This window comes from Bos taurus, chromosome 1 (assembly GCF_002263795.3).
Source record: "Bos taurus isolate L1 Dominette 01449 registration number 42190680 breed Hereford chromosome 1, ARS-UCD2.0, whole genome shotgun sequence".
Classification (NCBI taxonomy): domain Eukaryota; kingdom Metazoa; phylum Chordata; class Mammalia; order Artiodactyla; family Bovidae; genus Bos; species Bos taurus.
The window spans coordinates 133,112,038-133,128,295 of record NC_037328.1 but is presented as its reverse complement, the minus strand read 5'-3'; the positions used below and the strand labels follow the sequence as shown (position 1 = coordinate 133,128,295).

Here is a 16,258-nt window from a genome sequence, read left to right as displayed (position 1 = left end):
AGTAGCTATTACTACTACTCCCTGAAGAGGAAGAGATATTATACAATATAACATCATGCTTAAAACCACAGAATTTGGAGTTAGACAAATTTAGTTAAGTTCAAATCCTCGCTGTCACTTACTAGTCATCTAAGCCTCAGCATTCGCTATACAATGAGGATACCACCTGCCACACCAGACTGTTTTAGAGAAGACAACATACATAATATATTATGTTCTCAGGCACAGTGCCCATGTAATCAATTTTGTTGTTGTTGTTGTTTAGTCTCTCAGTTATGTCCCTCTTGTTTGCGACCCCATGGACAGTAGCTCACCAGGCTCCTCTGTCTATGGGATTTCTCAGGTAAGAATATGGAGTCGATCACCATTTTCTTCTCCAAGGGATCTTCTACTCCCAAGGATCAAATCGACATCTCCTGAAAGTCTCCAGCATTGCAGGCAGATTCTTAACCACTGGGGAAACGTGTAATCAATAAACAATGGCTCTTATTAGTACCATGGTTTCACCAGTGGCTCCACAGTAAAGAATGTCTGCAGTGCAGGAGACATGGGTTCCATCCCTGGGTGGGGAAGATCCCCTGGAGAAGGAAATGGCAACCACTCCAGTATTCTTGCCTGGAAAATCCCATGGATATAGGAGCCTGGCAGGCTACAGTCCATGAGGTTCAAAAGAGTCCAACACGACTGAGCGACTAAACGATAACAATTATTATTACCTCTGTGATCGTGGCCACATTACCTAACCTCTCTGAACTAGAATTTAGTCAGGTAGTACATTAGCATGGAGAAGGAAGTGGCAACCCACTCCAGTGTTCTCGCCTGGACAATCCCAGGGATGGAGGAGCCTAGTGGGCTGCCGACTATGGAGTCGCATAGAGTCGGACACGACTAAAGCGACTTAGCAGCAGCAGCAGTACATGAGTGTTCCACTGGCTGCCTCTTTCCCCTTCATTCCCAGAACATGGCACAGTTGACACACAGTAAACATTTGCTGCATGAGAATTAGAGATTTCACAATAAACTGTGGAAAATTCTGAAAGAGATGGGAATACCAGACCACCTGACCTGCATACAGGTCAGGAAGCAACAGTTAGAACTGGACATGGAACAACAGAGTGGTTCCAAATAGGAAAAGGAGTACATCAAAGCTGTATATTATCACCCTGCTTATTTAACTTCTATGCAGAGTACATCATGAGAAACGCTGGACTGGAAGAAACACAAGCTGGAATCAAGATTGCCAGGAGAAATATCAATAACCTCAGACGTGCAGATGACAACACCCTTATGGCAGAAAGTGAAGAGGAACTAAAAAGCCTCTTGATGAAAGTGAAAGTGGAGAGTGAAAAAGTTGGCTTAAAGCTCAACATTCAGAAAACCAAGATCATGGCATCCGGTCCCATCACTTCATGGCAAATAGATGGGGAAACAGTGGAAACTGTGTCAGACTTTATTTTTTTGGGCTCCAAAATTACTGCAGATGGTGACTGCAGCCATGAAATTAAAAGACGCTTACTCCTTGGAAGGAAAGTTATGACCAACCTAGATAGCATATTGAAAAGCAGAGACATTACTTTGCCAACAAAGGTCCGTCTAGTCAAGGCTATGGTTTTTCCTGTGGTCATGTATGGATGTGAGAGTTGGACTGTGAAGAAGGCTGAGCACCAAAGAATTGATGCTTTTGAACTGTGGTGTTGGAGAAGACTCTTGAGAGTCCCTTGGACTGCAAGGAGATCCAACCAGTCCATTCTGAAGGAGATCAGCCCTGGGATTTCTTTGGAGGGAATGATGCTTGAAGCTGAAACTCCAGTACTTTGGCCACCTCATGCCAAGAGTTGACTCATTGGAAAAGACTGATGCTGGGAGGGATTGGGGGCAGGAGGAGAAGGGGACGACAGAGGATGAAATGGCTAGATGGGATCACTGACTCGATGGACATGAGTTTGGGTGAACTCCGGGAGTTGGTGATGGACAGGGAGGCCTGGCGTGCTGCGATTCATGGGGTCGCAAAGAGTCGGACACAACTGAGCGAATGAACTGAACTGAACTGAACTGAACAGTATCTAACAGTATCTAGCATATAAATGCTGGGGGAAGTGGACCTGCTTGTGTTTCCACTGGAACACAGGCTCCTTTAAGGCAGAGCACCTGTTTCATTCATCCTGTAGCCCCAGCACTGGGCAAACTCTTTGGGAAGTAGGAGAGCCTCAGCAAATGTTTACTGAGTGGCACAGAAGGTAGCACTAATCTGGCAGCCACCTTCACTACAAGGATAACTGCAGAAGCCTAGACAACTTGACCTTCCAGAAACAACTTGAAATTCTCTACTTTACCATTTCACATAACAGGCCACCTCTGGGCCAAGTGCCTGTACCCCCTGACTCAAGGCTGTTGCTTGGGTAATACCTTCAGTAAGCAACCTAGTAATGAAACAATGAGAAATGCAGTATGACTCCATATTTTAGTTTGGTGATGGAGGGCCAAGGGTCTCCTTAGGTATGAATTTGCAAACACTGTGAATTACCCCATCTAGCACACAGTGTGATAAGAGCATACAACAGCATTTGTATAAATTCAGCCAAGGTCATAGGGGAAGCCAGAAACAGGTAACAGTTACATACCTCTGGCCAACTAAACATGTCACATACATGAAGATAACAAGTTATATGACACCCAATTAATTTATAATTAACTTTCTTATGGTTTTTGCAATAAAGTTTAAAACGCCACAAGAATTGTGAAAAGTAGGCTAAAGGGTCCTCCATGTTGCTATCTTGAGAAACTGGGACCTGTAATAATTAGAAACAAACTTCTCTACCTATCTGACAAAAACTTGATTACTTCAGATTTTTAGTTAAGAGTCTTTCACATTATCCTAAAAATACATTCTTACAGGATATTCTGGTATTTCACCAACAGCTTTACATTTGATTAACCTAGATTAAACACAATTTTCTGAGTCTTTATCTGATTAGTAGAGAAAGACAGGCTTTGCTGAAGAAAAATTGAAAAATATAAAAAGATTAAAATCATCCTCAGTTCAGTCATCCAGAGATAACCATTATGTATACTTTGGTGTATTTCTTTTTGATGCTTAATGTTACTAGTGTGTTCAAAAACATGACTTTTAATGCTTCAGAGTACTCTCTCAAGCAATAACACATCCATATTCCCTACCTTCGGACATTTAGATAATTTAGAATTATTTCCCACTGGATGTTTTTAAAGGTGAATTTCTCCTTTATGTTAAATATAAACATATATTGAATTACTATTTATGAGATGTACATTTAGTTCAATTAGTACTGGAAAGTACGACACTGTAGGTTAGTCAGAAGACCAGAGAAGTTTAAAATTAAATAAATTTTATTTCAGTAGATATGCACTGGTAATTTATGCCAGGCATTATGGCTGGTAATAAAAATAAACTCTGTCCCTTCCTTCAAGTTCAAAATTAGAATATATTTAATCCAAAATTTTTATATCTACAGCCAAAATAAGAATTACTGATGGCTCATGACCTGGAACTGCAAGAGATCCTTAGCCATCAAAAAATAAATAGGATCAACTTTCTAAGATAGAAAAGTAAATGGTACGTATTAGGAAACTTTACCAAATTTGAAGTGATTGAATGGGTCAATAAGGAAATTCTTTGAACCAAATATCCAACTTCTAAAGTATTTCCGATAATTCATTTTATGTAAATGGCTTAGGATGAGTGAGTGAAGTCGCTCAGTCGTGTCCAACTCTTTGCGACCCCGTGGACTATAATCTATCCGGCTCCTCCATCCATGGGATTCTCCAGGCAAGAATACTGGAGTGGGTTGCCATTTCCTTCTCCAGGGGATCTTCCCAACCCAGGGATCAAACCCGGGTCTCCCACACTGCAGGCAGACACTTTACTGTCTGAGCCACCAGGGATATCTTAGGATATCTGTTCTTAAAAGTATAAGGGTAAAATTCATCTACTCCTATTTCTACAGCAATATAGACTTCAAACTAAGAGGACTAGTTAACATTTTATTCTGTGCTTATAGCTACCATGTATCTTAGATTTCCTGACAAGCCCTGAATTGAATATTCTATCCCTTTGCCCCTGTAAAGTCAGAATCCCCAAACTGGAATCAAACCATAACTCGCAGACATCCTAAAACTGCCTACAAATCCTTTGTCAGACCACACATGTGCCAGTCATTATTTCTGTTCATTCTAGCTATTATACTTCCATCCCAGGAATCTGCAGAACTAGCCTTAATACATTTGCCCAGAAATTGCTCATCTGAAATGGGAAACTTAGGGACACAGTTTCTAAAAGGGGAAACTTAGGGACACAGGTTTCTAAAAGCTACCATATTGCTAGCAAAGATACATGAACCTGTAAACACCACAATGTTTAAAATGTATAACCAACAAAGACCTATTGTACACAGAACTCTGCTCAATGTTATGTGGCATCATGGATGAGGGGGTTTGGGGAGAGAATAGATACACATATATGTATAGCTGAGTTCCTTCTGTGTTCACCTGAAACTGTCACAACATTGGTAATCGGCTATCAGTTCAGTTGCTCTGTTGTGTGCGACTCTTTGTGACCCCATGGGCTGCAGCATGCCAGGCTTCCCTGTCCATCACCAACTCCTGGAGCTTACTCAAACTCATGTCCATCGAGTCAGTGATGCCATCCAACCATCTTATCCTCTGTCATCCCCTTCTCCTCCCACCTTCCATCTTTCCCAGCATCAGGGCTTTTCAAATGAGTCAGTTCTTCGCATCAGGTGGCTAAATTATTGGAGTTTCAGTTTCAGCATCAGTTCTTCCAATGGATATTCAGGACTGATTTCCTTTAGGACTGATCTGATCTCCTTGCAGTCCAAGGGACTCAAAAGTCTTCTCCAACACAATTCAAAAGCATCAATAATCAGCTACACCCCAATACAAAATAAAGTTTAAAAAAAAATACATGAACCATTATTTTCCCTTATGCTAACAATACTGTTACTACTCAATTAAAGAATCTGTGCTCAATTTGATACCTAAGGTTTCTTTGAGAACTGTTTGTGAACCCTATGAGTTCTTTAATCCTCTGACCCCTATACTCAGTTTAAAGTGGCCAATTAAATGAACAGGGAATACATCATAAAATAATTTCATTTGAGCCCAGAGGCATTCCAGTGACCTGCAAGCAAGCCTGGAAGTGGTCATTTAGAAGACAATCAGTAAACATTCTTTCTCCCTCAGGAATTCCTGGAGAGCAAGATAAAGAAAGACTTTGGTGACTTCAAGATGACTTCTGTACCCTCACCATTTTACTGACTCCAGCATTCCTCATTATTTTGAAAGAGCACTAAGACATTATTTTTCATTCAGCAGCACATTTTAAGCAGCTAGTGTCAGTCACTATACTATAACCCAAGGAAATTAGTGCGTTACAAAATGGACATTTCACATTTGAGTGGGCATGACACATTTAATTATATAATTATGAAAAATAAACAGGGTAAACCAGTAATAGAGACAGGCTTGCAACTTAGGGAGCTGAGGGAAGAATTTTCTACAGTGATGAGAACCTAAAAATTGAGAAGCAAAGTTATGCAAAAAGCAGGGAGGAGAAATATTCTAGGCAGAGGAGTAAATGTGTGCAATGGCTCTGAGGCAGGAAATGGTGCTGAGGAGATTTTAAAAAGCCAGTATAGCTGGAATATAATAAGAGGGAATCATAGCTGGAAAGATTAGCAAGGGTCAGATCATGCAGGGCCTGGGGGAGCTACTGATAAAAAGTCCAGCAAGGTAGTACTCTTCTAGGTTGGAGAGGTGCAAGAACAGAGGCAAGGAGACAAATAAGGAAGCTATTACAGACATCTAAATAAGAGATGGTGGAAGCTCAGGCACTGGAAATCAAGAACCTTTTAAATGATATCTCAGATTAAAATATGAGCACAAGTTAACCAAGGAGGAAGAGCACTGCAGGCCCCTGAAAAACATCTACTGTGGCATTAGGTCCCAAGACCTATTCTGACACTGTAAACAGTCTGGTATGGCAAGAGCCAAGGGTATGTGATAGGAGCAAAAACAGGAAGACCAATTGTTAGAAAACTATTGCAGTAATCCAAGCAAGAACGTGTAACATCCTTTACTCAATTAGTGGCAATGCAGAGGACGAGCCAAGACTGTATGCATGTGGTATTATTGGAAGTATTAGGAGAGTCACTGGATTTGAAGAGGGGAGGGAAGAGGAGCTTGAAGTAATGAGATTTATGGCTTTGAGTGGGTAGATCATGGTACTATTTGCTACAACAGGGAAAACCAGGGTTGTAGGTACGATGAGTCCAGGTTCGTATACGCTGCCACATGGGAAGAGCCACATACTAGACAGGTGGATACATGGCAGTCTTCGGCTTAGAAAGAGGCTGAGGCTGGACATGTACGTCTAGAACCCACAAGTGTAGATAAAGCTGTAAGACTGATTGCTCACGGAAGTACAAAGTGAGAAGAGCTTAATCCAGAACCCTGGGATGCACTGACACTACAAGGGCAAGTTAGAGCAGGATTTCTCAACAGCACTGATATTTTAAGCTGGGTAATTCTGTTGTAGGATGTTTAGCAACATCCCTGGTCTCTATCCACTAGATGCCAATGGGACCTGCCCAGTTAATGACAAATTTGTCTCCAGACATTGCCAAATGACCCCCAAGGTAGGGGGAATCAACCCCAGCTGAGAACTACTGAGTTAGGGTAAGATTCATCAGCACACTGACAAGAGGTTCTGAATGAGCTCCCCTGACCCAAGATTCCTCCAAAGCCTTTATGTATATTACTGTTCTTGGTACCTTGAAAGTACAAAAGAAATGCAGGTGACATTCCACTACATCCAACCCACAACGCATTGGAATACGTTTAGGTACTAGCTTGAATCAAATCTGTTGTTAAAAATTCCATTTCTACATGAGGCTACAGTGGAAAAACACACTCTTTTGTTAAAAAAAAATTACACAAAACCCTGTCCCCTACTACAGGATTAGGTGCCACCATTCTGCTTCAGTAAGCCCAGGTACTTCTCCACCATCAGAATGTGGTATTTTCTCTCTCACCTCATCTCTCTTCAACCCTTATAATGGGGTGAAGTGAAGTGAAAGTCACTCAGCCATGTCCGACTCCTTGCAACCCCATGGACTAGCAAATCCATGAAATTCTCCAGGCCAGAATACTGGCCTTTCTCCAGGGGATCTTCCCAATCCAGGGATCAAACCCAGGTCTCCCACATTGCAGGCTGATTCTTTACCAACTAAGCCACAAGGGAAGCCCAAGAATACTGGAGTGGGTAGTTTATCCTTTCTCCAGCGGATCTCCCCAATACAGGAATCGAACTGGGGTCTCCTGCATTGCAGGCAGATTCTTTACAAACTGAGCTATCAGGAAAGCCCATATATAATGGGGTAGGAATGAGGAAGCTGATGGCAGAGGGGTTAAGTTACATGGCCAAAGTAGCATTAAGTGACCAAAAGTCCATACTCTAAAGCTAAACTACTTAACCACTATTCCAGATGGTCTCCATTAGGCTGTAAGCTCTGTGAGGAAGGGGCTGGTCAGTCTCTTTCACCATTGTATACCTAGCATTTGGCTCATGCTTAGCAACAGAAGCTCAAATATTTATTGAATATTGAATAGTCTCAGCTCAGACTTAACTCTAATTCATTCATAGATCCGCACTGAGAGAGCACTCACAAACAGCAAATTAGATCACAAAGAGGAAGAAAATGTCTTCCAGTCTGATGGGAAATAAGTAGCTGCATCTGTAGAATTAACTTTTCTTTGAGTGTTTCCCCCCAGAAATAGAGGATCTTCCATCAACCCTGCTTCAGTTCCATTAAAGCAAAATTACTCTTATTGCCTCCTTATTCATATACCAGTTATAGTGCAGCCTCTAGGAGATGGCAGAGTGCAAACAGAAATTAAGTATGGACAGCTTTTGCAAAATGACAGTTGTAAATGATTTCTGACAGGATCATCAACGGGTACTCAGAGCAGTTTTCCAAACATCAGATATGCTTTTAACAAAAATGTAACATTCTCTACCCTCAAAGAGTAAGTGCCACCTACTGGGTAGTCCTAACCTAGTATTTTTTTTTTTTTTTGTCATCAGCCAGTATTGGTACCTTTTTGACAAAACAGTTATATATCCAGAAATTTCTGCACAGGTGAAACAGCCATCATTCCCAGGAGATAAAATATTTTGTCATCCATGCCTGGAGTAGCCAGGAGGGTTAGTCTGGAGGATATAGAACTCTAAAGAGGGGTGAGCAGAGGGAAAATGCTGTGGAATTCTGTAAAGAATGAAACGAAATCCAGGAGTAAGCTTTAATCAGCTCTGTGTACACAGATTTCTTAGAAGCCATGGAAGCTATAAAGCAATTAGAGTTGAGAAAGTTCCCCACTCTGCATCAAAGCCACTTCAGTGAAAGCATTCATGTAAAAGCTCATACTTTCCAGACCTCATACCCTCAATCCATAATGCTTTCATTCCCATCAAAGCCTCTAGGGAAAGCCTGATTCAGCACATTTCAACGTATTCTAACATGAGCTTGAGTGAACAGGGAGAACGTGTTTTCTGTTCCAGGGCACGGTTTCTTCCAGGGTGTTTCAGTTTATAGCTGCCATTTAGCAACTCCAGGTACTTTCACTAGCTGATCTTTAGTCTAGTTTGCTATATTGACTTCTACCCAAACATTAAAACTTTTAAAAAATCAGTAACTCATTTTTGTTCTTTCAGCTCCTTTGAAGATTATGAAACAGAAGAGCCTCCCTCTCCCTCTGAAATTGGAAACAAGGGCAATAAAATAGTGACCTCAAGCCTTTCAGAGAAATGTGGAAAGCTTCAGTCAGTGGATGAAGAATAGTTGCCAGTGGCTACATGAAAGGGAGATACGTATTTCAAAAAAAATGTTTTTGTGAAGAGATGCTCTAGTTTGCATATTGCATTTTAAAAGCTTTGATTTCTGCAAGTGTGTATCTGCACTAGGAACTTTTTAACGTTTTTGAGCAATAGCTCTGGATACACATACCCAATTTGGGAGACTCCTCCAGTTTGCCTCAAACCTCCTACAGAGCTTTTCCTCAAAAGCAAATGATATATACATCACCTTCCAACATCTGTGAATCAGCACTCTTCACCCTGAATGTACCAAGGATCTCTTGGGGACAGTGCCAAGCACGGCTCTCTGCACAAAAGCAGAAGTTGCCTCTGTTGTCCAGTATCGCTGAGGCCCATCAGGGCTCCTATGGAGCCCAGAAGAAACCTTCACTTGCAGAAAACTTGAGTCAAGAAATTCTGGAACTTGAAAAAGCAGTCAGGGCCTCCAGAACTGAATTAGCCCTGGTAATAAAAGCACTGCCAAAACATCTCAGAGACTTCTTTTAATTGTATGTGTACTGGAGTTCAAAGATCTTGAACTTAATGTAATTTCACAATGACCTGCCAAACTGCTAGTCACTTTACATCCTCAGGTATTGTAACCACTGGGCCTTCCAACCTTGCTAGCAAGCTCTAAACCCTCCCCCCATCCTGACTGTGGATCTTATATAAAACCTGAAGAAAAATTTAACTGAGGACAAGTGCAGAATATGACTCCTAATTGGGAGGGAAAAAAGTTTCCTTTTAACTCTTAACATTTGTAGCAAATTATTGAGTGATTTATTAATCTAAAAATTAGTGTCCCATCTGTACTTCATATCAGAAAGCCTACTTGAAGGCTTAAATAATTATATATGAAAATTCTTACTAGACATATTCATCACTGAATATTAGACTAGGCTAACAGTAAAGGCCTCTATCTCAACATTATTCTTTCGTGTTGAAAAATAACGTATTCAAAATACTGCATCCACTTCAGTATTTATCACAAAAATGGGAGAAAACAGAGATGCTACCCATAAAAGAAAGCAACTTCATGCTTACTAGAGAGCAGACGTGGTTATTACAGAATACTGTACTTTTCAGCAAACCACAAGGCTAGTCAAATCTCACAATATTGAAGACAAATTGAAAATAAACTATTAAAAAGGATGGAAATTTCTGCTAGTATAAAAGAAACCTCCCAGAAACTTAATATCCACCTCTGTATAAAGTCATTGAAGTTTTTCCCTGGATTTTTTAACCACAAGTCCTAAATGTCAGAATAGCTCCCTTTCCACCCCACATTGGTTCCCTTGCTGGTGTGAAGGCCAAACTTTTGAAATAATCAAACATTGGCAAAAAGTGGAGAAAAGGAGAATCTAGGAAATGTACCATCAACTCGTACAGTTATTAATAGATTTAGCAATCCTTTTGTCAGTATCCTCCCAGTTTCCTGTTGTTTTACCTTCATGATCAGAACTGACGTTCAATTTAACTATTATAGAAAAAACTTAGTTTCTAATAGCTCACAAAGAAATAAAACCTTAAAAGTGACTAAATTTTTAGGAAATACTACATGCAGTAATCTAAACACATTGGAAATTAGGATTAAAGGTATTTTTGTAGTACATAAAATTTGCCATCTACCCCATCCAGCCTTTACAAGGAAACAAATTTTTTTCAGATAAAAAATACTCAAATGGTAATTAGAAGTTAGATATGGTTTATAGGTTTTAGCCGTAATGGTCTAAACTATTTCTAAGACTCAGCAAAAATTCAGTTTTTCAACACACATTTGTTTTTTTTTTAAACTACATGGCTGTACTTTACCTTGTTTCTCCTTACTGAAGTCATCTTGCTTTCATTTTGGTCAATATTTGGTTTCAAAAGCCTGCAATTATTATAAAAGTATAGCTACCAGTATCATTCCACTTAAGCGCTTTTAATTTAGGTCATCCAAAGTAACACATTTTCAGAAACAAGAATGTATTTCACTGTATTCCCCTCTTAGTATTAAATATAAGAAATGTGAATTCTGAGGAACTAAAATAGGGTATATTTGACTTTCTGGTAAAGATCATGCAGAATATAATCATTATTGCCCAACTGGAAATTTCAAGTTGTTACAATATCCAAGATTCCTTGATAAAAGTTAAATTGAAGGTATGACCTTAAAGCTAGTCAATGATATAAGTTTCAGAGCTTAACATTAACTGCCAAGGTAATCAAACTAATGAAATTATGTGTATTTTCCCTGCATCTTATCTATGTCATTGTGTACTGTTCAAAGTGTTTCTAAAACTCTAGACTGATCAAATGAGAGAAGTCATTTGCTCAACTTTGGAAATGTTATGGTGTGTTTGGGTGGAGAAGCCTGCATGATTTAACTTTTGTTTTTCCCTTTTTGCAAAACTAAATAAAGTTGTCAAATACACACTTTTGGTTTTAATGACACTTGCAACTCATTTTTATGTTTGAAAAGAGTAGCATTATAAACAAGCTTGAGTTTCAAAGAAAGTAACTCTTTGAACCTCTGGGAAAACTTTATAAAGAAAGATATGGAAAGATAACACCTCATATTAAGAAGTCATTTCCTCTGGGGATGGGAATTTGGGTTTGGGAATGAGAAGTTCACAAGATCAAAGGAGAATTTAGCCTTATATATTGTTTAAAGAATATGTAATTGTTATTTGGATACCTAAATTTTTTTTAACAAAGAGGGAGGAAAAATACCATCCACACTTTAGATTCCAATTCTAAACTGTGAACTTAGTATTTTCTAAAACATTTTATATTTTTTGCCTATAATACATGGAAAATTTTATTTTTCATCTGTTATGAAACTTTTACTTTGCTTTAGTCACCATCAAGTTGTTTTAAGAAAACTAAGAACACAGTGAAGAAATTCTGTATCCTAGAACTGTACTGCCTCTATGTTTAGAGGTGTAGACCTATGGAAACTAATCAAAACGATTAGTTCTACAACTGTCAGCTGTAAAACGTCTATTACCTAAGGTGAAAGATCATTGGATCACTTATGGTAATTACAAGGAATCAAAAAAAACAAATGAAGATGAGTCATATTAAATGCTGTTATTGTTTTGGTGCTTTTAAATCCTGTTGAAGTAAATCCAATTACTTCAGTAATAATTTCTCAATTATCCATTGTTAGCCATTGGTCAGCATTCCTAAAAATAATTCACCATATAAAGAAAAACAACATAAAAATCAAGGCACAGTAATTAATTACTCTTCCCCAAACGTATATAATACAGGCCATTCAAAGCATGCTATCCCAAACTCCTCAGTATTCTACAACATAGAATTAGAAAACTAACATTTATTGATAGATTTAAGGTGTAATACAGGTTTCCAAAAGTGTGGCAGTGAGAATACCAGCATAAAAAAGAGAAACTTGTGCTAAAAACAACCTGAATTCATCATTGGCAATATTACATAACAATCAAGGCCCTCACATACTAATGATTTTCACTTTGTCTATATTGCCAACCTCCCATGCATCAAAAAACACGAAACTAAGATTATCAAACTTGGGAAGCAATAAAGTACTCAAGGAATTTTAAGATCATAATATTAGGAAACTTTGGGAGATTTGCAAAATATATTCTAATCATCCATGTGTACAATCTCGTTATTTCTAGTCATTTTTGCAGTGATCATTAGTGAATAAAGAACAGATTTACAAGTTTATATAGCAGGGCATCTGCATCCAACGTAAAACTGTTACAAACTTTAGGCAAATACATGTTTCATAAGACACTGCTAACACTCAGAGGAATTAAATAAAATTCCAAAACTTGGAAAGCAAATAAAGACAAGACAACTAAGAAGCATTTTCCACCATTTACTCTTGTTATCAAAAATAGTTCAACTCTTCTTGCAAAACAAAAACAAAATAGTACATACTGGACACATACATCACATTTTTCTTCCTATGGCTTTAGCCCACCCCCACCCCACCAAAAGAGACAAAAAAAAAAAAAAAAAAGCCCAACAACAACAAAAACAACTCTACCTGACCACATTCACAGAAAATGACACCAGGATACACTACAAAACAGAAGGAGGTGTCATCTGCTCTGTGTCCAAAGGGTTCTTCTCCATGTCTTGTACTAAGTGAGTAACCATCATTGAACATGCTGTGTGCCAAATCAAAACATAACTTCAGCATATGTCAGATCTCAGAAAAGATGGTGAACGTAGTAGAAACTGAAAATTTTCCAGCAGTATTTTTCTTTAAATAAGCACTGTCAAAGCAGCAACTCTTCTTTTAAATCATAAGGTCATTGCTTTACAACCTAGTCAGTCCTTGTTTTATTTGGGCTGTGTGTGCTATTTCAAGCAACTGACTAGATTTCCCTTCAAAAGAATGTTTGTGACTCACTTACCTCCCCCATAAAAATTACAGGGAAGACAAGGATTTAAACTGAAACATAGTTTGTGCTTTACATGCAAAAGAGTATTCTAAAGAAAATCCAACTAGCTTCAAACCTACCTAAATGCACAGGCTTCATAAAAAGGCATTTTTATTAGGCCTCTATAAAGAAGTCTCCACAACAAATAGCACCCTATTAAAAAAAAAAAAAAAAAAAAGGAAAAAGCATCTCCAAACTAAAGTCTGCGGCAAACTATTAGAGGAAACAAAAAATCACTTTGAAGTGGCCAGTGGCAATAGGTATAGTGCATAAATCTGAGTAAGTTTTGGAGCATTATTCCAAAATTATTTTAAGTAAATCCCAATTTCTAAATAAAACATTTGTATAATTTTTTAAAATTCTGTCACATAGTATAGTCTAAATTCAATTACCTTCAGAATAAAACTACTCTTCTCCACTTCATTTATCTAATCAGAACATTGCTCAAAGTGAAGGAAAGATTTAGAGTTTTTCCCCTAGAAATGAGTCAGACTTAACTAAAAATGGGATTCAACTCAGAAGAGTTTTGTGGCATGAACAGCTTAAACATCCACAGTCTGACAGAATTTCAGTTTGTTCACTTTTAAAAGACAGATTTTTTTCAACATTCTAATGAGGGGCAAATTTTCTTTCATAATACTGCTGATTTAAAAACTGCTACATACACCAGTAGCCAATTTTCATGATCAGAAATGGTATTATGTCAGTACAAAGGTTGAGCTGGACACATCAGCTTTTCAACAGGAGAAACATCAATGGCATCTGAAGGTAGCACTGAGTCTCCTGAACAAACTAATGGCTACTTTTCCACAAAATATGAGCACAATCCTTATGGACTGACTAGATACCACTTCCTTACATTTAATCATAAACTTTGATTATGCACAAAGCATGACCATAAACAATGAGGTTAATGTTATTTTCCTTGCCAAAGTTCATTTTGTATAAATCAGTTGCATCAGCATTTGTTCTCAAACTATGAGGTTCTGTAAGAACTAAGGACATATAGTTGTAGGGTTACTCCTCCATTATCTGCAAACTATTTCCCCGACACTAACACATATAACTTAGCAATGAAAACACTTGATACAAGTGATCTATATGCAGGAGCTCCGGCAAGTTAAACCAACAAAACCATAGCTGCCGTAAAACTGTAGCTATTTTCCTACCAGAGGTAGGTTTAAAGACCCACTGATTTAACAGTCGAATCTCATGTCTATAGCTTCATCCAAACTTTTATCATCATGTGTACTGGCAGCTAAAAACGTCGTTACTGGGGACCCTGTGACATTAATTACACTGGTGCTGGTACTAGCATTGCGCACAGCAATGCTAGTCACATTAATGCCCAAAGTGAGCCTGGTCTGCTCCAAAGCCTTTTCTGGCACAGCAAATGCCTCCAGCTTCTTCTCCCCATTGGCCATATAGGAGTTTTGGCAGCCACGACATATACAATCTAAGCAGGCTTTGCGGTTAGAGTAGCAAGGGCAGCGTTGGCCGCGGCATGTAAGAACACTTGGATTTTGAGTAGCACGCCCACATTTACATCCTTTCTTTTCCTGGGGCTTTTTATACACAGTCTTGGTAGGACTTCCTGGCATAAAATGATGACTGGGAATCTTTTCCTTTACTGTTTTGTCTTTTTTAAGAATACCTGGCTTGGTTTTAGAGTGAGATTTCTTGGATCCATGTTCATGACTCTTTTTCATGCTTTTAGTAGATAAAAGCACAGTTTTGCTGATTTTGGGTGTTGTGCCTCCATTGGGAACAGTTGCTATAGGCTGAAGAGAAATTTTGCTCTCCCGTTTCACTGTCACAGGAGCAGATGCCCCCAATGTTGGGCCTCGGATAATGGTAGAAATTGGAAGTGGTTGAACTTTCTCACTGTCGCTTTCTGACCTGGATCGTTTTCTATTCAGTTTTGCTACCTTCGGAGTTGCTGCTGTACACGATAACCCATGAAGTGCAGGACTGGTGGACATAAAAACATTATGGCTAAGAGACTGGGAAGAAAGCTGCAGAAACGGTCCATTGGATACAGTGGCTTCCAAGTTGGGCTGCAAATTAGGGCAACAAACTTCTGTGTTTGAAACAGTTTCTAAGCTGCGGAGTACTTCCTCAACACTCAATAACAGAGAGTCACCAGGTTTTATATCTTCACTGAAACTGCAAATATCAATGCCTGTGGAACATAAGTCAGAGGCTACCGTGTCACAGACAGGTGGCAAACTGTCAGACAGATCTTCAGTTTTTATGTCAACAGTGTTACATACATCAATCGTATTTGAATGTTCAGGTGAAGGAATATTTATACCAAATCTATCTATTGAAAGCCCATTGTAAGTAGGCAAACCATTGATAACAGAACTGCCAATAGCAATGCTGAGGGTGCTTTCAGATATTGGAGATAAACTAGCTTGAGGATCAGTTGTGGGTTCTGAGGTTGAAGGTAAGGGGGAATGTGTCAAACACAAAGTAAAGGATGAATCTGAGGGTTTTTCCGTCTCCTCACCAAACAAGGATCCATCATTAAGCAAAGCCAAAATATCAGAAGAACAGTCGACTGCTTCTATTATATCCCGTGCCAATGCAGTCTGTGTTATATATTCACATAGTTTTTTGTAGCAGTTCACTAGGATGCTTAACTGCTTGTTTTCCTCAAACTGCTCATAGTCTTTGCACCAGCTACATGAAGGTTTCATCATCATTTTCTTGCCTTTACAACTTTTGCAGACATAGTGTTGGCAGGTTGAGTTGGTGGGTGCAATAGGATCTTGTAGCAAATGTCCTAAGAGGGAAAAAGGAGGAAAGCAAAGATTTTAGTAAAATAAATTTATAATTTTATATACTGAAGTTGAGATTATAAGTAATCTATTAAAATTAAGATGGATTAAACTCACCAGACAACAAAACAGGATACAAAAAAACGTAT

General features: G+C 38.8%; 2 protein-coding genes across 7 annotated transcripts in view; one reads left to right on the top strand and one right to left on the bottom strand.

Annotated features, from left to right (window-relative positions):
* PPP2R3A (protein phosphatase 2 regulatory subunit B''alpha) overlaps positions 1-11,324 on the top strand; it is a 233,030-nt gene extending 221,706 nt beyond the window's left edge. For 4 of the 5 annotated variants that reach the window (XM_024996316.2, XM_024996309.2, XM_059889121.1 and 1 more), the window contains one exon: positions 8,768-11,324. In XM_024996316.2, coding sequence (XP_024852084.1) covers positions 8,768-8,894 — 127 coding nt within the window. In that variant the 3' untranslated portion in view covers positions 8,895-11,324. Of the gene's footprint in view, positions 1-1,186; positions 4,962-8,767 lie in introns of those variants that run through there. The other variant, XM_059889116.1, reaches the window with a different exon arrangement.
* Positions 11,325-12,210: 886 nt separating this feature from the next.
* MSL2 (MSL complex subunit 2) overlaps positions 12,211-16,258 on the bottom strand; it is a 33,958-nt gene continuing 29,910 nt past the window's right edge. For both annotated transcript variants that reach the window (XM_059889127.1, XM_003585699.6), the window contains exon 2: positions 12,211-16,114. In XM_059889127.1, the coding sequence (XP_059745110.1) occupies positions 14,523-16,034 (1,512 nt within the window). In that variant the 5' untranslated portion in view covers positions 16,035-16,114 and the 3' untranslated portion in view covers positions 12,211-14,522. The remainder of the gene's footprint in view (positions 16,115-16,258) is intronic.